The following is a 25454-nucleotide window of genomic DNA, read 5'->3' on the forward strand; positions in this document are numbered from 1 at the left end:
TCCACAGAAGAAAAACAGTTTTATTCAACTTTTACAAAAACAACTAAAGACAATATGAAACTACAGAAAAATAGAGTCTGCTGGGAGGCGTCTGATTGGCTGAGCTGCTCTATGATGTCATCATACGAGGAGCGATACTCATCGACATCAATTCCTGGAACAAAAGCTTGCAGGCGTACGGCATCCGGACCAGAGAGATCTGAGACACACAATCAATAGGATTGGTTATTGATCAGGATGTGTACCTGTTTCTTGATGTGATTGGTTATTGATCTGGATGTGTACCTGTTTCTTGATGTGATTGGTTATTGATCTGGATGTGTACCTGTTTCTTGATGTGATTGGTTATTGATCTGGATGTGTACCTGTTTCTTGATGTGATTGGTTATTGATCTGGATGTGTACCTGTTTCTTGATGTGATTGGTTATTGATCTGGATGTGTACCTGTGTCTTGATGTGATTGGTTATTGATCTGGATGTGTACCTGTGTCTTGATGTGATTGGTTATTGATCTGGATGTGTACCTGTGTCTTCATGTGATTGGTTATTGATCTGGATGTGTACCTGTGTCTTGTTGCGGCAGCCACGGCACTCATACGTGTGCGTGCGTGTGTTGGCGATGGCCATCAGTCCGCACAGGTTACACACGTGAACTTGATACGGATCAGACGCCTCGAACAGACGCTCTCTAAGGAACTGAGCCGCTCCGTGAGCGATCTGACAGTCACGTTCCATCTCCCCGAAACGGAGACCGCCGTCACTGAGAGGAGAGAGACGGAGACAGGTGAGACTCAGGTACGAGAGACACACAGACACACAGGTAGACAGATGGTGTCTCACCGGGAGCGGCCCTCCATCGGCTGCCTGTTGAGGATCTGGACGGGGCCTCGGGCCCTCGAGTGGATCTTGTCGTCCACCATGTGCTTCAGACGCTGATAATAAGTTGGACCGATGAAGATCTGAGATGTCAGCTTCCGACCCGTGAAGCCGTTATACAGGACCTGAACACAGATCAATAATCAATGACCCGAACACAGATCAATAATCAATCACCTGAACACAGATCAATAATCAATGACCTGAACACAGATCAATAATCAATGACCCGAACACAGATCAATAATCAATCACCTGAACACAGATCAATAATCAATGACCTGAACACAGATCAATAATCAATCACCTGAACACAGATCAATAATCAATGACCTGAACACAGATCAATAATCAATGACCCGAACACAGATCAATAATCAATGACCCGAACACAGATCAATAATCAATGACCTGAACACAGATCAATAATCAATGACCTGAACACAGATCAATAATCAATGTATTGATCAACTGTTTGTGGGACGATATTGATCAGAACGCTGACCTCGTTGCCTCTCAGGTGGTATCCGTACTCTGACAGCAGGTTTGACACTTTCTGCACGTTGACGGCGTCGTTAAACGGCGTCGCGTCGCCGATCTCGCCTTTATTCGCCGACACCTGAGAACAACAGGAAGCTTTTAATCTGAATTACTGACGTTATTCATGTTAATTATCAAGTTATAATATGATAATCAATCACTATTCATAATTGTTACCTTGTGATCAGGATTATTACATCATATTTATTGATTATTACCTTTCCTTGTAGACACTCGATCAGATGGCCGACCGTCATTCTGGACGGAATGGCGTGAGGGTTGATGATGATGTCAGGCGTGATTCCCTCGCAGGTGAACGGCATGTCCTTCAACACAAAACCCACAAACGTCCCGACATTACAGACCATATTTAACTTTCTGTCCCCCGTCTGAGGTGTGTTACTTCCTGTCTGGTGACTTGTTTACTTCCTGCTTACCTCCTGTCTGTACTGGATTCCACAGGTTCCTTTCTGTCCGTGTCGGCTGGCGAACTTGTCTCCGATCTGCGGAATCCGGACTGATCGAACCTGCAGGACCAGAAGAAAGAAGCTCATCAGAGAGAAAATCCTCTTAAAAAGGCTAATGCTGTTGCTAATGCTGTTGCTAATGCTATTGCTAATGCTGTTGCTAATGCTGTTGCTAATGCTGTTGCTAATGCTATTGCTAATGCTGTTGCTAATGCTGTTGCTAATGCTATTGCTAATGCTGTTGCTAATGCTGTTGCTAATGCTGTTGCTAATGCTATTGCTAATGCTGTTGCTAATGCTGTTGCTAATGCTGTGTGTCAGGTGTGCTGTCTCACCCTGATCTTGCAGAACTTGTAGCCCTCCTGGTTCAGGGTCACCATCACCTGGTCCACGATGCCAGTCTCGCTGGTTCTCAGGAAGGTGCTGCAGTCCCTCTTGGTGTAGCGCCGGTTGGTGCTGTCCAGCTCGTCATCATTCTCTGGCAGCGTCACAGTTTTCCCGATGATCACATCCTCGCCAGAGACACGAACGCCGGGCGCGATGAGGCCGTCGTCGTCCAGCTTGTCATAGATGGCGTGTCTCATCCCTGAAAGGAGTCAGAGATGATTGTAATCTGTGAGCAGAAGGTTCAACATTTCATACATGTGACTGGACGCCGCTACAGAGACGTTCAGCGTCTCGGCCAACAACTCACAGGTGAAATACGAGATCAATCAACCCGAGTGGTTCCTGCTCTCACTGTGCGGAGGTGGTGAGAGCTACTGCTAAGGCAGGTGCTTTTTATTTTTGTGATGTGTGTTCACATAAAACACTTATGATCTGGCTGAGAGAGCGACTCTGACGTTCCGCCGGTGGCCGATGGATGCTGCAGATGTGTCTGATAGGATGACATGTTGCTCTGAGGAGGTTCGCTTGATACACAGAAAGATCCTGATGTTTTATTGAGTCGGAGACGACTTTATTCATGTAAAAGCAAAGAACTTTTTGCCTGAGCTTGATCAAGCATCTTGCAGTTATTTCTACAGCTGCTGTGATCGCAGTGTCCGAGAAACGGCTCCATCGCTTCCTTCAAGATGCAGAAACTCTGTCTACCGGCGTCATGGCAACAGAAATGGAGGTGCGATACGCTTGTTTATAAGGAACATTCAAACCGACCTCCAGGTGGACGACTTGGACCCGTTATTACTGTTATAGAGCTTCAAAACAACGAGGCTTTTATGAACGTTTAGAGATAAACTGTATTAAGAATAATGTATACATGAAGAAGGAATTATTATATCGTATATGTTATTTTAATAGCAGACTTTTATTGCCTTCTAGTAATAGTTGTTTAATTACTGAACCGTCCATATTGGACTGAATATTGGCCTCCGAGTATGAAAAGATCTCCCAGACAGGCGTCCTTGATGTTACTTTAAGTGATCATTAAGTCAGAAATCTCAATCACAGATAAATACTGGAGCAACTAAAGCAACTGGTTTATTCCAGCCAGATTTCTGAGGGATGGATCCATATCTGGTGTGATTACTCATATTATTTAGTATTTAGTCAGACACAGTTTGTTGTTGAGCTTCAGTCTGGTTTTACAGCAGCAGACTCTACTGACATCTGTCTGATTCATTTGTTTGATTTTATTAGACAAAACCTTGATGGAGGAAATTATGCTGACTTGCAGAAAGCTTTTTACACAGTGAATCATTCTGTACTGTTGTCAAAGTTACAGTGCATGGTGTTTGGACATACTGCTGTAAAATGGTTTATTTCTTACATTACAGGAAGAACTCAAGTCTGTGATGTTGAAGTGGTTCTATCAGAACCTCAGGATATTACATGTGTGGTGCTGCACGGTTCTATTTTAAGGCCTCTTATTTCTTATGTATATAAATGATACAACAGCTGCTGTGACATGCAAGCTGCTGCTGTATGCTGATGATTCTGCATTACTGCTATCTGGGAATGATGTCAGTGAAATTCAGAACTCTTAGTAATGAATCAGAAAGTGTGAGAGAGTGGCTCATAGATAACAAGCTTTCAATACATTTGGGTAAAACCCAGTCAATCCTGTTTGGAACAAAGATGTCAAGAACAAATACACTGAAAATCTTTTGTAATGGAACTGAAATTTTATTATATTATGTCTAATACTTAGGAATGATATTGGGCCAGTCACTGTCCTGTGAATCTGTTGTTGATAAAATATTATCTAAGAGTGGCAGCAAACTTAAGTTCCTGTTTCACAGACTAAGGCTCTTTTTAACTTTTCTGTTAAGAAACTTCTCATGTTCTCATTGGTACAGCGTCAGTTTGATTCTGCCTGTTCTGATTGGTTCAGTGGTTTGACATCTGAATTTAGGAACAAACTGCAGGTGATGCAAAATAATATTATTCAGTATTTATTAGATGTATCCTCTTTAACTCATGTTGGTGATGAATTCAGAAGTGTAGGACTGCTCCAGTACAGCTCAGAGTAGAACAACTGAAGCTGCATGATATGTTCAACATTATCAATGGGTTTGCTCCTCAATACTTCACAGATAACAGTGGAAAATACTCAGCATGGCTATAACACCAGGGCCAGTGTGTGTTCATATAAAGTCCCTCCAGTGAATAATGTAGCCAGAAGTTCCTTTTTTTAAGCTGCTGCCGTGTTGTGGAACAGCCTCCTGTTACACATCCAGCTGTTAAAAATGAGAGGAGCTTATAGAAGTCAGGTCAGGACTTATTTATGGAACATGGTCACAGGTTTATACTGAAATCTGCAATTCCATTTTTACGTCAGTTGTTCTTGTATTTTGATGAGGAAGTTATTATTTACTCTTAAATTGTGAAGCGTTTTGGGATTTTCAGGATTGTTTAGTTTTTATGTTGAATTTTATTGTTTGTTTCTTTTCTTTTAACATCTTGGGACCATGTTGTTCCCCCTTTAACATGTTATCCCTGTCTGATAACCCATAAATGAAATCAATCAATCATAAGACCTAGACAGGTATTTTCATACTGCAAAGACCGGACAACAAGTTCTCACCCTGACAGGTTTCACGTGTCGGCTTCTCAAAGATCTCCTCCTGATCGAAGCCTTTCTTAGACTCCTGCTCTTTGTAGGATCGATAGAAAACAGACCTGCAGGGTGACATCACAGCTTTAAGGAAAAGACTGCAGACAAACACCTGAAACAAACACCTGGAACAAACACCTGGAACACTCAGTGACAGCAGAGACCGACCTGAAGAAGCCTCGATCCACAGCCGACCGGTTCATGATCACAGAGTCCTCCTGGTTGTAGCCCGTGTACGAGGCGATGGCCACGATGGAGTTGATACCTGAAACACAAAGAAAGTTTCAGAGACGCCAGAAGAGCTCTGTGCCTGCCAGTCAGCGAGCAGGACAAACACAAACCCACTCTCCTGTTTTCAGGTAAGTTTGAAGAAAGCGATGACGAAGACGTTTCTCTGTAACGGTGTTCAGACCGAACACGAAGCAATTATTTGTGTCATGTGATTACATACAAAATCAATGCAAAGACACAAGTAGGTGTGAGTATCACGGGGCTTAATGAAAGTACTTCATTAAGGTTCAGAGAGACTGGAGGGAAATAACAGAACGCACAGACAGTCGCTGCCTGCTGTTGCTAGCAAGCTAACAGCTAACTGGGGTTCATGGTTTGTTAGCCGCTGGTGATAGAAGTAACTGTAGCATGTATGACGCTGTCGAGCCGACTTAAACAGCTGGATTTAAATATTTATGGTCAACAGAATAATGAACAGACAGGAAATAAACGCTCTTCTTCCAGAGATTCTTGCTGGAGGACCCGATGACACTTGTTGCTACGGCGACACGTCAGTGAGCTGAAAGGAGATGATGTGCGGGTGGCGGCAGACTGGCAGTTGAATAAAATCATGTGGCAAATAAACTGCTTTTGTAGTTTGAAGTCATCAAGATAAAGTTATATGTGGCAGTATTTTCATATGTATCGTGCCGTATTAGCACCGTTTATTTTCTGAAAATCAATTATTCTGATTATGTGTCGAGCAGCAGTACCTGACAAACACAGAAAACACTTTAAATCATGTGGCAGAAACAACGCTGGCCTCCAGCCGAGTCCCCTTAGACCTGGGATTTATAAACGGAGTCTGGCTGGACGATTGGTGGAAAACTACGTTACCTTGCAGGTTAAACGGCAGCCTGCTCGGCCACACAGTGATCCGGGAGAGTTTAAGCATATAACCGAGACAAAATAGTCATACAGACGTGTTTTTAACAACCACACATCAGCATTGACCGCTGGTTAGCTCACACCAAGCTTGGCTCCGTTATGAGGGCTGGGCGCCAGGTTAGCTTGTTAGCCTGGATGCTAGCTGCAGGAGACTAGCACGAGGCCCCACAGGTGAAAACTCATTGCATGTGACGCTTTGCGTGGCGGTTGGACCGAACATTCAATATACACACATTGAAGTGTAAAACAAGAAGGGCCTAACGTGAACAGAGCAATAGTGGCGTTGCTTGCACAGTGCTGCAATACCGCGGTTATCACAACAGTCCTGGTTCCACTGCAGTCGCCGTCTTTCTCAGCTCAGCTGTCTGTCCCACCAGTAGAGACTGAGCACTACAACACATCACCTCAATACAGCAACGCCGGATCACTTTAATAGAAAGAGGAGCGTCCATATGTATGATGGTAATGAACCTTTGGGATTTCTAAATACCCTGGTACACTGTAACACCTCGATACCACCCAGACTAATGTTCATATTAATATATATATTTATATATGAGGTGGTCATTAGTGCATCACCTGCAGGCAGCTCTCTGAAGCGCAGGTACTCCATGGATCGAGTGGTGACCAGTGGTTTCTGAGGGTAATATAACACGTGAGCCAGCGTGTCCATTCGCACATGGAAGTTGGTGATGTAGACTCCCATGGCCTGTTTACCCATAGCCGACTGGTAGGTGTTCCTGGGAGACTGTACAAGAAGACACATGACAGACATGTTCGTTAGTGCATCATGAACTAGTGTTCATCTGTTATTAGCATTAGGGGTGTAAGGGTACGTGTATTCGTCCCTAAGCGTTCGGTACGCTCTGTGACCCAAACAATTACTGTCAAAGTAGTTTAATAATCCACTTACTCAGACGTGTGGAACAATAATTCTAGAGTGCAAGTTCCATCCAGAACGTTATAGCGGCGCACCACTTAGCTGTAGCATGTTCATGAGGGTATGCTAGCTAGCTTAGCCAACGCAGCCTGGTTACTCTGTGATGTTGCTGCTGTCAGAATGAGAGACCCGTAACACTGAGCAGCTGCAACAGTGTTATTAAACCATTATCTCTGTGTGTCAGTCATAGTTTCCACTGCAGCAACTAAACTGTCAGTAATAGTTTTGGCCAATGAGCCATTGTTAGATCTTTACATTTTTCAAAATAAAAAGATTAAAATAATTTTATTTTCTACCTTTTTTTTTTCTGCTGTAAAGAAATCGTAGCAAACACTGACCTCAGAACCGGGGTACATACCAAACCATGAATGTTTTGTACCATTACACCCCTAATTATCTTTCTCCCTTGTTTCTCAAACATTAACCTGGTCAGCGCAGCAGCTTCTGTCCTAAGAAGTGACGTCCTACCTGGTCGTGGTCGGGGAGTCGGGGGAGAGGATGACAGTATTCTAACCTGGTCGTGGTCGGGGAGTCGGGGAGAGGATGACAGTATTCTAACCTGGTCGTGGTCGGGGAGTCGGGGAGAGGATGACAGTATTCTTACCTGGTTGTGGTCAGGGAAGGGGATGATGGACGCGCAGACCCCCAGGATCATGGACGGATGGATCTCACAGTGGGTGTAGGTGGAGCAGTAAGCCACGCCCTTTTCCTGGAGGTCATCGGGGGTCATGGCGAGCATCACCGTCTCCTCCTCCAGAGTGTCGATGTACTCCACCACGCCGCTTGCCACCAGGTCCTGCCAGCTGACCGCCAAAAACATCAACAACCACAGGTCAGTCAGCGTAAACTGTACAGGATCAACCAGGTGTTACTTTACTAAAACCCGTCTGTCTCACCTGTAGTTCTAATGTCTCACCTGTAGTTGTTGTAATGTCTCACCTGTAGTTGTTCTAATGTCTCACCTGTAGTTCTAATGTCTCACCTGTAGTCGTTGTAATGTCTCACCTGTAGTTCTAATGTCTCACCTGTAGTCGTTGTAATGTCTCACCTGTAGTTGTAATGTCTCACCTGTAGTTGTAATGTCTCACCTGTAGTCGTTGTAATGTCTCACCTGTAGTTGTAATGTCTCACCTGTAGTCGTTGTAATGTCTCACCTGTAGTCGTTGTAATGTCTCACCTGTAGTTGTTGTAATGTCTCACCTGTAGTTCTAATGTCTCACCTGTAGTTGTTGTAATGTCTCACCTGTAGTTGTTGTAATGTCTCACCTGTAGTTCTAATGTCTCACCTGTAGTTGTTGTAATGTCTCACCTGTAGTTCTAATGTCTCACCTGTAGTTGTTGTAATGTCTCACCTGTAGTTCTAATGTCTCACCTGTAGTCGTTGTAATGTCTCACCTGTAGTTGTAATGTCTCACCTGTAGTCGTTGTAATGTCTCACCTGTAGTCGTTGTAATGTCTCACCTGTAGTCGTTGTAATGTCTCACCTGTAGTTCTAATGTCTCACCTGTAGTTCTAATGTCTCACCTGTAGTTGTTCTAATGTCTCACCTGTAGTTGTTCTAATGTCTCACCTGTAGTTCTAATGTCTCACCTGTAGTTGTTGTAATGTCTCACCTGTAGTTGTTGTAATGTCTCACCTGTAGTTCTAATGTCTCACCTGTAGTTGTTGTAATGTCTCACCTGTAGTTCTAATGTCTCACCTGTAGTTGTAATGTCTCACCTGTAGTCGTTGTAATGTCTCACCTGTAGTCGTTGTAATGTCTCACCTGTAGTCGTTGTAATGTCTCACCTGTAGTTCTAATGTCTCACCTGTAGTTGTTCTAATGTCTCACCTGTAGTTGTTCTAATGTCTCACCTGTAGTTGTTCTAATGTCTCACCTGTAGTTGTTGTAATGTCTCACCTGTAGTCGTTGTAATGTCTCACCTGTAGTCGTTGTAATGTCTCACCTGTAGTCGTTGTAATGTCTCACCTGTAGTCGTTGTAATGTCTCACCTGTAGTTGTTGTAATGTCTCACCTGTAGTTCTAGTAATGTCTCACCTGTAGTTCTAATGTCTCACCTGTAGTTGTTCTAATGTCTCACCTGTAGTTGTTGTAATGTCTCACCTGTAGTTGTTGTAATGTCTCACCTGTAGTTCTAATGTCTCACCTGTAGTTGTTGTAATGTCTCACCTGTAGTTCTAATGTCTCACCTGTAGTTGTTGTAATGTCTCACCTGTAGTTCTAATGTCTCACCTGTAGTTCTAATGTCTCACCTGTAGTTGTTCTAATGTCTCACCTGTAGTTGTTGTAATGTCTCACCTGTAGTCGTTGTAATGTCTCACCTGTAGTTGTTCTAATGTCTCACCTGTAGTCGTTGTAATGTCTCACCTGTAGTCGTTGTAATGTCTCACCTGTAGTTGTTCTAATGTCTCACCTGTAGTTGTTCTAATGTCTCACCTGTAGTTCTAATGTCTCACCTGTAGTCGTTGTAATGTCTCACCTGTAGTCGTTGTAATGTCTCACCTGTAGTTCTAATGTCTCACCTGTAGTCGTTGTAATGTCTCACCTGTAGTCGTTGTAATGTCTCACCTGTAGTCGTTGTAATGTCTCACCTGTAGTTCTAATGTCTCACCTGTAGTTGTTGTAATGTCTCACCTGTAGTCGTTGTAATGTCTCACCTGTAGTTGTTGTAATGTCTCACCTGTAGTTCTAATGTCTCACCTGTAGTTGTTGTAATGTCTCACCTGTAGTCGTTGTAATGTCTCACCTGTAGTTGTTGTAATGTCTCACCTGTAGTCGTTGTAATGTCTCACCTGTAGTTGTTGTAATGTCTCACCTGTAGTTGTTGTAATGTCTCACCTGTAGTTGTTCTAATGTCTCACCTGTAGTTGTTGTAATGTCTCACCTGTAGTTGTTGTAATGTCTCACCTGTAGTTGTTCTAATGTCTCACCTGTAGTTGTTGTAATGTCTCACCTGTAGTTCTAATGTCTCACCTGTAGTTGTTGTAATGTCTCACCTGTAGTTGTTGTAATGTCTCACCTGTAGTTGTTGTAATGTCTCACCTGTAGTTGTTCTAATGTCTCACCTGTAGTTCTAATGTCTCACCTGTAGTTGTTGTAATGTCTCACCTGTAGTTGTTGTAATGTCTCACCTGTAGTTGTTGTAATGTCTCACCTGTAGTTGTTCTAATGTCTCACCTGTAGTTGTTCTAATGTCTCACCTGTAGTTGTTGTAATGTCTCACCTGTAGTTGTTGTAATGTCTCACCTGTAGTTGTTCTAATGTCTCACCTGTAGTCGTTGTAATGTCTCACCTGTAGTCGTTGTAATGTCTCACCTGTAGTCGTTGTAATGTCTCACCTGTAGTCGTTGTAATGTCTCACCTGTAGTCGTTGTAATGTCTCACCTGTAGTTGTTCTAATGTCTCACCTGTAGTTGTTCTAATGTCTCACCTGTAGTTGTTCTAATGTCTCACCTGTAGTTGTTCTAATGTCTCACCTGTAGTTGTTCTAATGTCTCACCTGTAGTTGTTCTAATGTCTCACCTGTAGTTGTTGTAATGTCTCACCTGTAGTCGTTGTAATGTCTCACCTGTAGTCGTTGTAATGTCTCACCTGTAGTTGTTGTAATGTCTCACCTGTAGTTGTTGTAATGTCTCACCTGTAGTTGTTCTAATGTCTCACCTGTAGTTGTTGTAATGTCTCACCTGTAGTTCTAATGTCTCACCTGTAGTTGTTGTACTCTCTCTCTTTCAGCTGGTCGATGTGTCGTCTCTTCAGCAGCAGTTTCTGCTTTTCGACGATCAGCAGCGGTCGGCAGATGCGTCCGGCGTCCGTGTAGATTCTGATTTCACGCTCTCTGATGTCTCTGATCATCGACACCTGAAACATTGAAAACCAACAGGAACCATGAGCTGGACCCGAACCTGTTTAAAGGATTCTTTATGTTTCTATTCATCATTATCATCATCTCATGTCCAGACTAGTGAGTCCACTGCTTCCTACTCAAAACCTGCAATCTTTAAAAAGACATTTTAAAAAGCTCACAAATGTTCATGTTTGAAGAGGCTCAGTGATTAAACAGCTGCTCTCTGTGGTATCAGAGGCAGTGTGACAGTATATGTGTAACTGAGTCAAACTACAGTGTGTGTGTGTTCATGGTGATTAAGGTGTGACACTGTTTTCAACAAACACACAGGTGGATTCATTGGGGACTATTTTCAGTGGTGGATAAATTCACATTTGGTGCTGTGCTGAGTGTTTGAGGCAACAGGACGTTGTGTGTTCATGGTGATGAAAGTGTAACTGAGTGTTCATCACAACAGTGGAGCACAGAGGAAGAAGATGTTTGAGGCTGTTTGGGTTTCAGTTACCTCAGACACAATGATGTCCATCTGTCGCCGCAGCTTCCTCAGTGTGTTCATCAGCTGTTCAGGGTCTTTGTGGATGCCGACCCAGCAGCCGTTCACAAAGATCTTTGTGGCACTAAAACATTTCAAACAAAAATACGATCAAAAAGCATTCATGTTGAGTCACAGAGAGAGATTTTATTCACGGACAGCATTGAGTTTTGATCAGTGATTGGTGGCATCAGATTTAACCAGCAGTAACTGAAGCTGTCCTCTAAACTACAGCTGACAGGAAGTGTTTTCATTCTGGCAGAATGCTGCCATCTGCTGGTCAGGCTGAGAAAGGTTCTGTTACTGCAGTCAAACTAAACTGAGTGCTGACGTCCTCGTCAGATTAGAGACAGAAAAGAGGAAGATGATGAATGATCATCCATCAGGTTCCAGGATGTGTGTTTGTAGTTAGTTTTATGTCAGAGAGCTGAATAATGAGGTGTGACTGACTCTGCGATGGCAGCAGGCGAGATCTCCTCCAGGTTCTCCATACTCCACTCCTCCAGAAACTCCAGGATGGGAGACGGCTGGGAGCCCACAGAGATGTAGGCCATCAGAGCCAAGTTCTTCACCAAACCCACAGCGTGACCCTGTAACACAACCGGCGTCCGTCAATTCATGTACAAATGAAGACAGCTGTTTGTTCAGTGAGGGTCTACCCGCGAGGCGTTCAGAGACAGCGTTGAGCGTAGGTCATCCATGTTTTGGAAGCAAACAATCACGGTTCACTTTCAGTGTAAACACGGAGTAAAACTCCAACAGTGATGAAACATTCACACTCATCTCTTCAACTGTCGTTCCGGATCAAATCAGATCTTTGTCTTTATCACGAATGGATCCCAAAACCAAGGCCTGTCAAACATTTCTGTTCAAATCTTATGTTTTCATGTTTTTTCAGCCCTTGATATTATAACGCCCTCTAACCCTTCTCTGGGAAGCCATGTTGGAGAATAAATATCTTGTTCCAACCTTTGCAGGATGGAAGACAAACATGTTCTGTTTGCCAAAACTATTAAAAACCTGAACTGCCATTTTATCACAAGAGTGATACTGAGGTTACTACAAACCCACATTTTTGCACCAATGTGAAGTCAATCGTTATCATTTTAATTGATTAATAATATTTGAGGACTCTACCACCAACGGACATAAAGATATTATGAATAAAACAAGGCCTGGTAGTTTATTTAGTTTATTGTTGGACGTAGGAGGAGAAAGTAGTATTGTGGGGTAGCTAGTAGGAACACATGGAAAGTGCTTGATGTGTTATTAGGGGTCCTTCCATGTTCCCTTCATAGATAAACACACACAGATTTGAGATATTTTACTAAACATCCATGTCAGGATTATATTTGTTTTGTATCTACATGATTATTGAAGGAATTATAAGAAATAAAGGATAAACATGTTTTCAGTATGTTATTGGGCGTTTGAGATGGGAAGTGCCTCCCGTAAGATCCCGGATATTGAAAATAAGACAAATATTTTGATTTTGGGTTTTTTTTTAGTACCTCGGGCGTTTCGGCCGGACACACCATTCCCCAGAGAGTGTTGTGCAGCTGTCGAGGTTTTGCCAGTTTGCCGTCTCTGCCGATCGGGGAGTTGACTCGGCGTAGGTGGGACAGAGTGGACGCAAAGGTGAGGCGGTTCAGCACCTACAAGCAGGAAACACAGCAGAGTTTTAGAAGCTGACCTCAGGACATCTGAGACCGGTCTAACAGGACTGAGACGAGGCACACTGATGCAGACTGATCAGAAGTTATCTTACTCCCTGCAGTCATCGCTCCTCTCAGCCGATCGCCGCCGCTTGGTTTGATATTAAAAGAATAAACGTGCGATGAACGGAGGCTGCTCCGTAGCGGCGGGCGGTCTCACCTGTGACACTCCGGCTCGGGCCTGGTGAGCCTTCTTGACGTCGCCCCAGTTTCCGGTGGCCAGCGAGTACTTGAGGCCGTCGGAGATGATTCGGGTTTTGATGGCGAGCTCCAGGTTGAAGTCTTTCCCTCGGTCAATGAACTTCTGAGCGTAAATCCGGATCTCCTTCAGCAGGTTCTTAAACATGCTGAAACAGATTAAAGTTTAAAGTTAAAGTTTCACCATTTTCACAAAGACAACAATTAAACCTAAAGCCATTCATTCATTAATTCATTCATTAATTCATTCATTCATTCATGTTTTCATTCTATCAGCTCTCTGAGGTTGTTTCTTCCTCTAACAGTCAGAATAAGACGTTTATCAAACAACTGCTGAACAAACAGAACATAAACTTTAATATGACGTCTTTGACTTCTAGCAGTCAACTCCCCTCTCATCCTAACCCTCTCATCCACACATGAAGCCCTAACCCTCTCACCCTAACCCTCTCATCGCTGCATGGTTTGATGGGACCTGAATGCTGAACCTCTGCAGTTCATATATGAAGACAGATTATGTTGATGCAACATCTTCAACTAAAGCTACAGGAAGCTGCTGTATTTCACAATAAAAGCCTTCTGATGGTTATAACATACTATATACTAAAGCTACAGGAAGCTGCTGTATTTCACAATAAAAGCCTTATGATGGTTATAACATACTATATACTAAAGCTACAGGAAGCTGCTGTATTTCACAATAAAAGCCTTATGATGGTTATAACATACTATTTACTAAAACTCAACCACAAGCCTGAGCGAGTGGAGACAACATCTGGTAGTCGAAGGTGAGAGCTCAAGGTCAGAGGTCACAGGTGATGTCAAGGAGTGAGTGAAAGAAGCCCCACCCTCTGAACAAGAAGGCCAATAGCGGTCCGGCCAAGTCCAGCCTCTTGTTTCCATAGTGATCTCTGTCGTCCAGCTCTCGTCTGCCCAAAGCAGCAAGCAGCAACCTGTGGACCATGTACCTGCACACACACACACACACACACACGCACACACGCACACACGCACACACACACACACGCGCGCGCGCGCGCGCGCACACGCGCACACACACACACACACACACACACACACACACACACACACACACAGAGTTACACAGAAAACTTTCACAGGAGAGAACAGAATATGATCAGTGTTTGTATCCATTAAGCAGCGGCGTTGTCATGGAGACGGGGAAGCAAGACATCGTTGAAAGGTTCTATATGAAAGAATCAGACGTTCCTTCTCGTTAGTGACACTGGCGGCTCTTAACGAGTTGCAGTCAGCATCCTGTTGCTCACACAGCGGTGCGAGTCTACTGCACATGATGTCTGTTTCCTTGATTACGCTTCTCAAAGTAACATGAAATATCTCTAACATTGTGTTGCGCCAGACACTCATCAGCCAGACATTTCTCCGTTCTGTTAAAGAGCGGCTGAGATTGACCCTAAAATGAGAATTGCTCGTCCACCTTAAAGGTCAGTCCACCTTAAGTGAGCCTGGTCAGGTTAGGCTAACGTGTTGTTGCTAACCCCCTTCGATAAATGAGTAATTTCTTTGTCCTGAGGAGCTGCAGCATTAATTTACTGACACACTGACAACTTCCTGTTCTCTGTTTCCTCTGCTCACATTCACCTCACTTTTCTGCTGTTTGCTCTCTAACTTCACCGCTAGCTACGCTACGTTCACATATTCACGCTGCCCGATTCCTGAACAGAGCAATGCTACTCTTGCACCTTTCACGTAGACATCCTCTGACGAATGAAGAGAGGGAGGATGACACCATAACGCAGGGTGTTACTGTGCTCGTACAGTAAATCATTAGTAGCTGGTTGTGTCAGGTAACGACTCACCCTAGAAAGTAAGCCTTCTTGGTCTCACAGAAGTCGCTGACTCCGACGTGTGGCAGCATCTCTTTCTGCAGAACTTCTTTAGCGTATTTGATTCTACGTTCTTTTGTCACTCCGGGTTTCGCTCCTCTGGAACCGATAAAGTTTAACGCCACGTTCTGCTCCTGGATCACAAATGCTTCGTCCAGGGACGGCTTCACCTGGAATACAGACGACATCGCTGCTCAACACCGGTGACATCACAGGTGACATCACAGCCAGCTGAATACCGATGGACAGAGCTGAAAGTACCTGCAGATTCTCCTTCAGTGTTTTAATTATCTGACCTGTTAAGAAAATCACTAATTGATCAATAAATGATAAGCAGAGTGAAGTTTGTCACCATCTCCATCATCTCGGGGTCATCAAAGTCATAGATGATGTGTTCCAGGATGTCTCTGTCCGAAACGAAGCCCAGCGCTCGAAACACAATGATGATGGGAACTTCCTGTCTGATGTACGGCAGCGTGGACACGATCCTCTGACCGATGGCGCTCTTCTTTACTCCCTGAGAGACAATCAATAATCAATAATCAATAATCAGTTAATCAGTCACACCTGTCCGCTAATGACGCTCTTCTTTACTGAGTCAGAGGTGATGTGTGACGGTAGAGGTGACGTGTGACGGTAGAGGTGACGTATGACGGTAGAGGTGACGGTAGAGGTGACGGTAGAGGTGACGTATGACGGTAGAGGTGACGTGTGACGGTAGAGGTGACGGTAGAGGTGACGTGTGACGGTAGAGGTGACGTATGACGGTAGAGGTGACGGTAGAGGTGACGTATGACGGTAGAGGTGACGTATGACGGTAGAGGTGACGTATGACGGTAGAGGTGACGGTAGAGGTGACGGTAGAGGTGACGTGTGACGGTAGAGGTGACGTGTGACGGTAGAGGTGACGTATGACGGTAGAGGTGACGTGTGACGGTAGAGGTGACGTGTGACGGTAGAGGTGACGTATGACGGTAGAGGTGACGTGTGACGGTAGAGGTGACGTGTGACGGTAGAGGTGACGTATGACGGTAGAGGTGACGTATGACGGTAGAGGTGACGTATGACGGTAGAGGTGACGTGTGACGGTAGAGGTGACGTGTGACGGTAGAGGTGACGTGTGACGGTAGAGGTGACGTATGACGGTAGAGGTGACGTATGACGGTAGAGGTGACGTATGACGGTAGAGGTGACGGTAGAGGTGACGTATGACGGTAGAGGTGACGTATGACGGTAGAGGTGACGTATGACGGTAGAGGTGACGGTAGAGGTGACGTATGACGGTAGAGGTGACGTGTGACGGTAGAGGTGACGTATGACGGTAGAGGTGACGTATGACGGTAGAGGTGACGTATGACGGTAGAGGTGACGGTAGAGGTGACGGTAGAGGTGACGTGTGACGGTAGAGGTGACGTGTGACGGTAGAGGTGACGTATGACGGTAGAGGTGACGTGTGACGGTAGAGGTGACGTATGACGGTAGAGGTGACGTGTGACGGTAGAGGTGACGTGTGACGGTAGAGGTGACGTGTGACGGTAGAGGTGACGTGTGACGGTAGAGGTGACGTATGACGGTAGAGGTGACGTGTGACGGTAGAGGTGACGTATGACGGTAGAGGTGACGTGTGACGGTAGAGGTGACGTGTGACGGTAGAGGTGACGTGTGACGGTAGAGGTGACGGTAGAGGTGACGTGTGACGGTAGAGGTGACGTGTGACGGTAGAGGTGACGTGCGACAGGCTGACAGAGGTCTGCTGTGGCACCTGAAGACCCAGACTCACCTGCCCTCCACGAGCCATCATGCTGACCCAGATGGTGCTGGTGGGACGGGATGAGTTCTCCAGGCAGGACCGACACTCTCCGGTGAACGCGTACTTTGAGTCTTTCTTAGCAAACACATACACAGTGTTGGTGGCCATCTTCTCCTGTGCAATCAGCACCTGAGAGAAACAGACAGTTACAGACGTGGACTCACAGACAGAGACACAGAGCAGCGGTTCATGGTGATGTCACAGTGTACCTTCTCGGAGCCATTGATGATGAAGTAACCTCCGGGGTCCAGTGGACACTCGTTGAGCTCACACAGGTCACGATCCGTCAGCCCGCTCAGCAGGCAGTAGGTGGAGCGAAGCATGATGGGTATTTTCCCAATGAAGGTTTTCTGGTGCTGAGTCTGCAGTTGGTCCTCACCCTCCTTAATGATGGTTTTAGTGATGTCCACGTACAGGGGGGCCGAGTACCTGAGGGGGGACAGGGACCAGGTGAGAACAGGCACCAAGTAAGACCAGGTGAGACCAGGTATGACCATGTGAGACCTACGTGAGGTTTCGGAGTCGGGCTTCATTGGGCATCATGGGGGACGGTGCTCCGTCTCTCTCCCAGTGGGTCGGCTTGGACAGGTAGATCTGCTCAAACTTCAGCAGGTAACGAGGCTGAAACAGAGGTCACAGTGATGTCACAGTGATGTCACAGTGATGTCACAGTGAAACACAGCAGCTCTATTGATTGATTGATTGGTTGATTGATTGCTCACCGGCTCCTCCACCTCTCCAGAGGTGTGCTGGGCTTCAGCCTGCAGGTCAATGGGCGGAGCGTCCTCCACGATGCGCTGAACCGACATCTGGATGAACTCATCGAACGAGTCCAGCTGCTGCCGCACCAAACCCTTCTCGTCAAAATACGAGCTGCAAGAGAGCACAGATAGTAAATACTGTCAGTACAGGGACAAGTACTACAAGTACTACAAATTAACCTCTGACAGTAAAAAAACTGTTTCTGTTTGAGATGTTTGATGCTTTATTCTATATCTATATATATTTATTCTATATTGGTTATCAGCGCCTCATCATTAAACAAAAAGATATAAACATTTCCGTGATGTCTGCTACAGAGTAACTGATATTCGACAGAAATGTTCTGTGAAACAATGAAAATAGAGTTCTGTTAATGTGTCTATCAACAGTATTGATGATAATCAGTATCAGCCAGTTCAGCACAGGTGAGGTTACCTGATGACGATCCAGCAGGCTTCCTGCCACAGATCTGGAGTGATTTCATCATCGTCCTCGTCATACTGGTTATCTGACAAACAGCACAGACAAAACGGGGTTTGTGTTTAGTTGTGTGTGTGTGAGAGAGAGAGAGTGTGTTTGTGTATTGCTGTGTGTGTGTGTGAAAGTGTTTATGTTTTAATGTGCGTGTGAGTGTGTGAGTGTGTGTGTGTGTGTGTGTGTGTGTAGGAGCGTGAGTGTGTGCCTGTGATTGAGTTTTATTGTGTGCGTTTCATTCAGAAACATTATCCATCACAGCCTTTGATTAGCCTGTTAGCGGAAAGAAAGCACCGCGCCATTAGCATTAGCTGTTGTTAACTTGCTGTTAAGTGAAGGATTTGTTTTTCCAGATGAAGCTAACGTTAGCATGTTAGCCTGTGTGTTAGCAAATGTTTTCAGATGAAGCTAACGTTAGCATGTTAGCCTATGCGTTTACGCAGTAAGAGTTTGATTGTTTTCAGAGCAGAAGCTAACGTTAGCTAGCAGCTAGCAGCAGGAGTTGCCGTTGTTTATATGTAGAACTGAACGTGCGTTAATAAAATTTAACCGGCCGCTGTGTTGATGAATTTTCTCCAGGTATGAACAGACAGCAGCTCACCTTCGTCCTGGTCGTACATGTTTTCTCCTCAGAAGAGATCAAGTCCAACAAACTGAGGTTCCGACACGCGCCCCGGAACATAAACTACACTTCCGGCTTCTTCTTCCTCTGTACTGCGGCTGCGCGAGGAGATGATGCACTGCTGCCCTCCTCAGTTTGTTCCGCGGTACTGCAGCTGTTACCTGTCCCGCAGTAAATGTTTCACATTTGAAATATTTAATAATTTTATAAAATACAAATAATTGTAAAAGGTGATACTGGTCTTTACAAAATATCAGTGTGTCACATTTCAGATGTCCATTTTTTCCTCTAAACTTCTCACATGGTTTCATTTCAATAAATATTTAACTGATACAATATTTCACCAACTCCAAAAATCATACTTGTATTTCAGCTGTTATGTTTGTCAACTTTTCATTTGCCTGTTGAAAGTGTTCTGTGTCTGCGATGAACCCTGTTTAGCTCACCTATGCCGTCTGGAGTCAACTAGACTCCATCTGCCTGAATCTGTGCTTTCATATGGAGGAGAAACCATTGTTCTGTTTGCTGCCACCAACCACACCTGTCTTCCTTTATGCTTGTTAAGTGTGTCCATAAGGGAGTAATAGTGTACTGCTTAATCTATTATTCTGTAAAGTTCCTTAGTTTGATAATCTCATGTGTTTGTTTAGTGCCATTTATGGATAATTCCAGTGTCTAACTGATGTGAGTTGTAGAAATTCCTCCTTCCTTCCCAGACCTAGATGGGCTGGACTTAGTCTCAACCTAACGGGCCACACCTGAACTGATAAGAGGCCTGGCTCAGGCCTTGTTCAGTCTTTCCCTTTGTCTACTGCAGCAGGTTGACTTCTTCTCCAGTTGACTGTGCATAAGATCTTCTTTGAGTAAGTTAAGGAAATGTGTTGTAGTTATTATGCTTTCTTTGTCTAATGACCAAATGAGCATTTTGAATTAAGATTTAAAGTATTGGAGTACCTTTTGCGTACTGATTATCACTTTGATTAAGATTTACTAGAGTACCTTTGTTTGCTGATTGTTGTTTCATCTGCCTTTTTAAGCCTTTAAATCATCTATGACAGTCAACTATATGTTGAAAAACCTGTTTACAAGACAATGAACTGTTGAACAGCTCTCGTCTCTGGTCCTCTGGCTCTTTAAATAACCCAGCTACCACAAAGTCAAGTTTTTACATGTGTGTTTGAATATTATTTGAACTCTGTTCAAAGCCACTGACAATTTGAGTTTAATAATTAAGAATAGTTAAGATGAATTGTTCTGTAATGCCTCTGCTTGTGTAATTGATAGACTCACCATTTAATGAAGTTAAGGGGGCTCCAGCCCTCTATTAGGTCATACTCTCTGACAGTTTGGCGTAAATAATTTTCAGCTGCATCGTCAGTATGAAAGGTTCTACATAATTGTAATTGTGTTTATTTGTGTAAATATGTTGTTGTGCAGACTCATGGCAGAGCCATGCTTGTTTTTCTGCCGCTGTGTTTGTGTTGGAGTCACTCTGTGTCACTCCTGACGTTTTTCTGCCCTGTCAGCGATATTTTGGAGCAGACAGGAATGTTGATCCTGAGATTAAAGCCTCAACAAAAGAGAGCAGCAGCCGTCACAACAGAAGCTCACATAGTTTCAGACGACAACACAGAGCCCGTCCTCTATATGACAACAGCACACCGCACCAAACATCACAACCACAGAGGACGTGCACACAGACACATCTACAGACACTCGGACGCCACAAAATCCAATCGCTTCAACTTCCTCTCAGACGTTTCCAGACTTTTTGTATTTTGGTTTTATTTGAGTTCCTGAGTTTTCATCCATGATGTTTGGCAGGACTCTTCTACTGGTCTGTGTGGCCATTTTCTTCTGTGCAGGTAAGACTGGATCAGTCTCATAATAATGTGACAGATTTGATGTGACAGTTGATAAAAAAATGAAATCAGAACAATAAATGTCATATTTGAAAATATAATGGCAAAAACATCCAGAATAAAGTTGAGCATCATCAAATATTTATGTCAGTTTTCACTGTATGAATTAGATTCCTCCATGTGTACAGAAATAAAGTAAATACACCTGCAGTTGCAAAGGATTGTCATGCTTAGTCTCCTAAAACTGTTGTACAGCTTGTGATGATAACATGACTTTCTGTTTACAAAGCTGATTGCTTTTGATTGGATGTCACTACAGATGTTTCATATCATGTCACAAAACCCTTAAACCACTGAGACATTTCTTGATGATTCAGTCTGATTTATTAAACCTGTAGATAGTCAAATGTTTGACAGTAGTTACAGAGAAATGAAGAAGAATTTTTAACGCAAACTGTAAACAGACCAGGTGAGGCAGTACAGAGTCATGTGTGTGAACATGCAATAGTGGAATAATTGCCCTAAAAAAGTTTATTGTTCCTTTTGCAGATGCTGAGGATAAATCCAGACTCTACAGGAGGGTAAGTAAACAAAAATCATCCTACAATGTCTTTTGTAAAACCTGAACATGTTTTAGTAACTTGAATTCAGAGTTTCAGTAAATGTAACTTAAGGAACTAGTTTAAACATCATATTCACTTTTAACCAAAGTTTCCTTGAACATCTTAATTGTTTGACAGTAACATTTGTAGATAATCAGGTCAAACTCTGAAACTGATTTGGTGTCACGTGTGTTGTCCCTCAAGTCACTAAATACTGACCACGACAATAATTTTCATAAAGTCTGAAATATTTTTTAAACTTTTAGTTAACAAAGAGCATTAACTTGATCAGAATAAAACAAATTAAACCAATAAATATAAGATGATATAAGTAAGATGATAATCAAAAATTAAGACATACAATTGGTAAAATCAGGATAAACTCTGGTAGAAGTGTTTTTAAATAAGAAATTAAAATGTGCAAAGACTGAGTGAAAGACTTTGTACCTTCTGTTTTGAATTGTGTTGTTTGGAACAGATAAATGCCTGTATAGAGAATCTGAGACTAAACTCATCAATAAGATGTGAAAATCAAACTTAAAATGGGTTTATACTGCAGTGATGTGGTGCTGCAGTAATCCAGGTGTGAGGAATTAAAAGCATGTCTGACATTTAATGATTGAACAAACTTCATGGTTTGATGTGTAAAACACGAAACAGGCTGATCTCCTCTAACAAGGAACTAGCAGATGGCAGTAATCAGGACTCAGTAACAAGAATAACAGTTTTACTGATGCCAATAAAAATGTTTAGAACTCTAGTTTTTACATTATATAGACATTATCCAGCTAACATTTCTTGACCCACCACCAGAGAAGAACAGTGATGTGGAGCAATTTCCAAAAACATTTGTGTATGTCTAGTGCCAACTCACTGGCTTTCTTTGGCACTAAACAGTAAAAACTTGTTATATGAATTGAAATAATATGTATTTTAAGGTGTTTAGTTTTGGAGGTTCAAATTATATGAGGAGGAAATGTAAATGTATACAAACTGCTGTTGACTGCAAATCCTCAAACTGCTAGTGTATAATCTGAATGTGGGTAACAACTTGTGTCTGACCTGTAATGTGAGAATATCAGGCATAACATGTGGGATGTTGTCCTCTCAATTTGCTGCTGCAGCCCTCCTGTGTAGGAATGAGCGTGACCCAGGCATGTCCTCTGAACTACTCTCCAGTGTGCGGCAGTGATGGCGTCACCTATCCAAATGAATGTTCTCTTTGTGTCCAGAGATTGTGAGTCCTTTAACAATCAACAACAAACAGATTAATCTCTCTGTTTATTCTGTAACACTGACCCTGTTTTATAGAAAAGACTCAGACCTCCTTTATGTTACAGGCTCATCATTCTCCTTCTTACATAACACTAACCATCTGATAACAACTCACTTTAGTAGTTAAATTTGTTTAAAAAAACAACTTTGAACTGGTTTGATTCAATGTCTTTACATCTCTCTAACACTGTTATTTAGAAACATCATTGTCCTCTAATCTAAACCATGTTATTAATTCAACTGTGTTGATTAAAGACTCTTAAAGTTAACAAAGCACTCATTTTGACCTAAACTATGATATTTTCCTAACTAACTATAGTTTAACCACAGATTGTTAGTTTATGGACCAATCACAGAATCAGGACTTGTGTTGATGACCAATAACTTCAATCTGGGACTTATTTAGAGCAAGGCATGAACGTTGATGCAAAAAATGATGAAACATTTGTAGTGTTTCATCATTCAAACATTTAATTCCATAACTTAAGTTTCATTTATTGTGAGCTTCTATGTTTTGAGGCTGAATGATTGATTATGAAATGTAAACATGTCAGGGTGTAGGTCTACATCAGCAGCTTTATCATGCTGTAAGAACACCAGACTGTAGTTCCTCTAAACTGACACCCGTACACAAGTAGATACAAAGGTAGAAACAGTGTACAGTAAAAATAATTTAATTGTTGATCACTGATTTATTGATCATGTCTCTTCAGGGAGAAAAACGCAGACATTTTGATTGTCAAGGATGGACCCTGCTGAGGATCACATCATCAAGATACTGTGTAACTGATGACATCATTACATGTATTTTTGACTTGTTTGAATGTAGATGTTAGTAACCACACACAGCTATAATTTTATAATGATGTGCTCATATTTCTGTAAAGTTGTTTTTCACTGAAATTTTTTCCAATAAAGATTTTCCCTTTGTCTGAGTCAAGCTTCATTACTTTGATGTATGTGGGTTAAAAACCACTCCAGAGTGGCAGAAAACTGGTGGGGGCCAAGAGGCTGGTAATGGGTATGAGTTTGTCATGGTGACTCTTCCCATTTTTTGTTAATGACTAAACAGTTGAAATGGAGAGCCAAAGGAATTCACAAGCTGACACGTCACTCAGAGTTCCCAACGCCGTTTGCCTACCAAGGAGAAGGCGATAGAGGGGAAGACAAAAAAGAAAAGAAGACAAAGGGGAGAGAGAGGAAAGAGAAACAGGAAAGGAAGGGTTTTCAATGTTTGAGTTGTCAGAGATGGGTTTGGTTTTGGGTTTGTTAAGGTTTCTGAGTGTCCCTTGCAATGTGATCCTCAAATAACTTGTGACAGGAAGTAGCTAGAATTTTGAAAGTTTGTAGTTAAAAGTAAATTATTTTAAATAAAGGCATATAAATAAATATTGAACATTTTATAAAACATCTTTATTTATGGTTTATTTGATAGACAGATACAGTGCACATAGACAAATTGAAAACGGCTATCCAATGCAAGGATCATAGTGTTTATAGTGTATGCTAATTTGCTCCACCCATCTGTATAAAGGCTTTTGTGAAAAAAAGATGAAAACAGTGAGGTAAAAGGAAGGTAAGCTGAATATAGCTAGATACAATAAAACACACATTTAGTAGTAACCTAGCTACAGAAAAGTAGACATGAGTACAGATTTGTTGCTGTATCAACCAGGATGTCAAGTGAGTTCCATGACTTTGCTCCTTTCACAGAAAATTCTGTCTGAGCAAAATATGGTTTGCAGAATTAATAAATTAATACATTTCTAAAAACTGGACACTCCCCATATCGGTAAAATGGAAAAAGGGGAATATAAATATTGGTTATAGGCAGAAAACTGATATCTGTAGGGGTACCACCTTTAATTATTTTTGACAGGAAGGTTGTAGGATGAAGGGAGTTGGTATGCTTATTTGATGTGCTTTGGGCATGGCTTAAAATGATTATTTTTTTGCTGCCACAACCCAGACTGCAGGTAGTGAGTGTACCAAAGTTGGCGTGGGTGAATGTGTCATCCAACTGCACATGTGTACTAAGTTTGGTGCTCCTAGCACTTTCCTTTGGTATGGCTGCCATAGGTTCACCTTCAAAATATGTTATTAATTTTTTTCAAAGTATCTATATTTTTTATATCTCAAGAACAGAAGGTCAGTTAGGGTTAGAAAATCCCAAGATTAGATCTAGATACAGTTAGGTGGCAAGATCAGTGCACAGTCCATGAAAATCGGCTTGAAGCTCAGAATAGTATAACAGCCACCAAGTAGACCCTGATCCAAAGTGGAGACCTTGTTCTCCTGGAAAAGTTGGGCTGTCACATCCCTGCACGCCACCAGACATATTAAAGTGTTTGTGTGTCTGAATCTCATAAGACTATGTGTCTTGTAAATGTATAAGCATTACTGGTCACCCACCTATCTCCTGGAAGGTTAGGGTAGAGTAAGGTGAGGTCAGAGAAACACAAGGGTTAGGGTTAGGACATTGAAAGTATCTCAATGACTCCCTCTGCTTTATCTGTCGACTCAGCAGTTGAAATAGGGGGTCAAAGGTAATGCACTGGCTGACGCACATTGTGGTCCAAGACTGGCACATTCAGAGCCCCCAAATTAGATCGAATGCCACCCACTCCTAAGTCTCTATGACTTTTGGTTCCCAAGTTATAGAGCAAAATGTCCTACCCATTAGAAATGAATGGGATGAAAAGTGTGGAGGCCAAAATCGACCACACAGAAAGTATTTAGGAGCACGTTTCAGGTCATTTGGAGTCTATTCGTACCACTCATGGAGTGATTATTCAAATGAAAGTGTAAAAAAGAAAAGAAAAGCAATATTGTCTACTCTGGCATCATCATCA

General features: G+C 42.8%; 2 protein-coding genes across 3 annotated transcripts; one reads left to right on the forward strand and one right to left on the reverse strand.

Moving 5' to 3' along the window:
* Window positions 1-18951, reverse strand: polr2b (RNA polymerase II subunit B). The gene is made up of 25 exons (XM_044363383.1): window positions 18843-18951; window positions 18203-18275; window positions 17728-17878; window positions 17514-17626; window positions 17215-17434; window positions 16976-17134; window positions 15548-15712; window positions 15169-15365; window positions 14176-14295; window positions 13290-13476; window positions 12926-13069; window positions 11865-12004; window positions 11388-11499; window positions 10742-10896; window positions 7642-7840; window positions 6677-6845; window positions 5108-5204; window positions 4910-5004; window positions 2220-2470; window positions 1855-1944; window positions 1636-1743; window positions 1383-1496; window positions 842-1002; window positions 566-761; window positions 1-199 (listed from the first exon to the last, which is right to left on the reverse strand). The coding sequence occupies exons 1-25, from the start codon at window positions 18859-18861 to the stop codon at window positions 110-112; spliced, it is 3525 nt and encodes a 1174-aa protein (XP_044219318.1). The 5' UTR covers window positions 18862-18951; the 3' UTR covers window positions 1-109.
* Window positions 18228-23537, forward strand: LOC122990192 (probable pancreatic secretory proteinase inhibitor). Of its 2 annotated transcripts, XR_006405284.1 has the most exons (6): window positions 18228-18301; window positions 18821-19726; window positions 20688-20728; window positions 21275-21306; window positions 22452-22564; window positions 23316-23537. XR_006405284.1 is itself a non-coding variant. In XM_044363384.1 (5 exons), the coding sequence occupies exons 2-5, from the start codon at window positions 20674-20676 to the stop codon at window positions 23359-23361; spliced, it is 246 nt and encodes an 81-aa protein (XP_044219319.1). In that variant the 5' UTR covers window positions 19635-19726; window positions 20390-20673; the 3' UTR covers window positions 23362-23537. The 2 variants fall into 2 exon arrangements, 1 of the variants encoding a protein (XP_044219319.1); XM_044363384.1 differs by lacking the exon at window positions 18228-18301 and having other exon boundaries at window positions 19635-19726; window positions 20390-20728.
* The last annotated feature ends 1917 nt before the right edge of the window (window positions 23538-25454 follow it).

The sequence above is a fragment of the Thunnus albacares genome, chromosome 10, assembly GCF_914725855.1.
Source record: "Thunnus albacares chromosome 10, fThuAlb1.1, whole genome shotgun sequence".
NCBI classification, from domain to species: Eukaryota; Metazoa; Chordata; class Actinopteri; order Scombriformes; family Scombridae; genus Thunnus; species Thunnus albacares.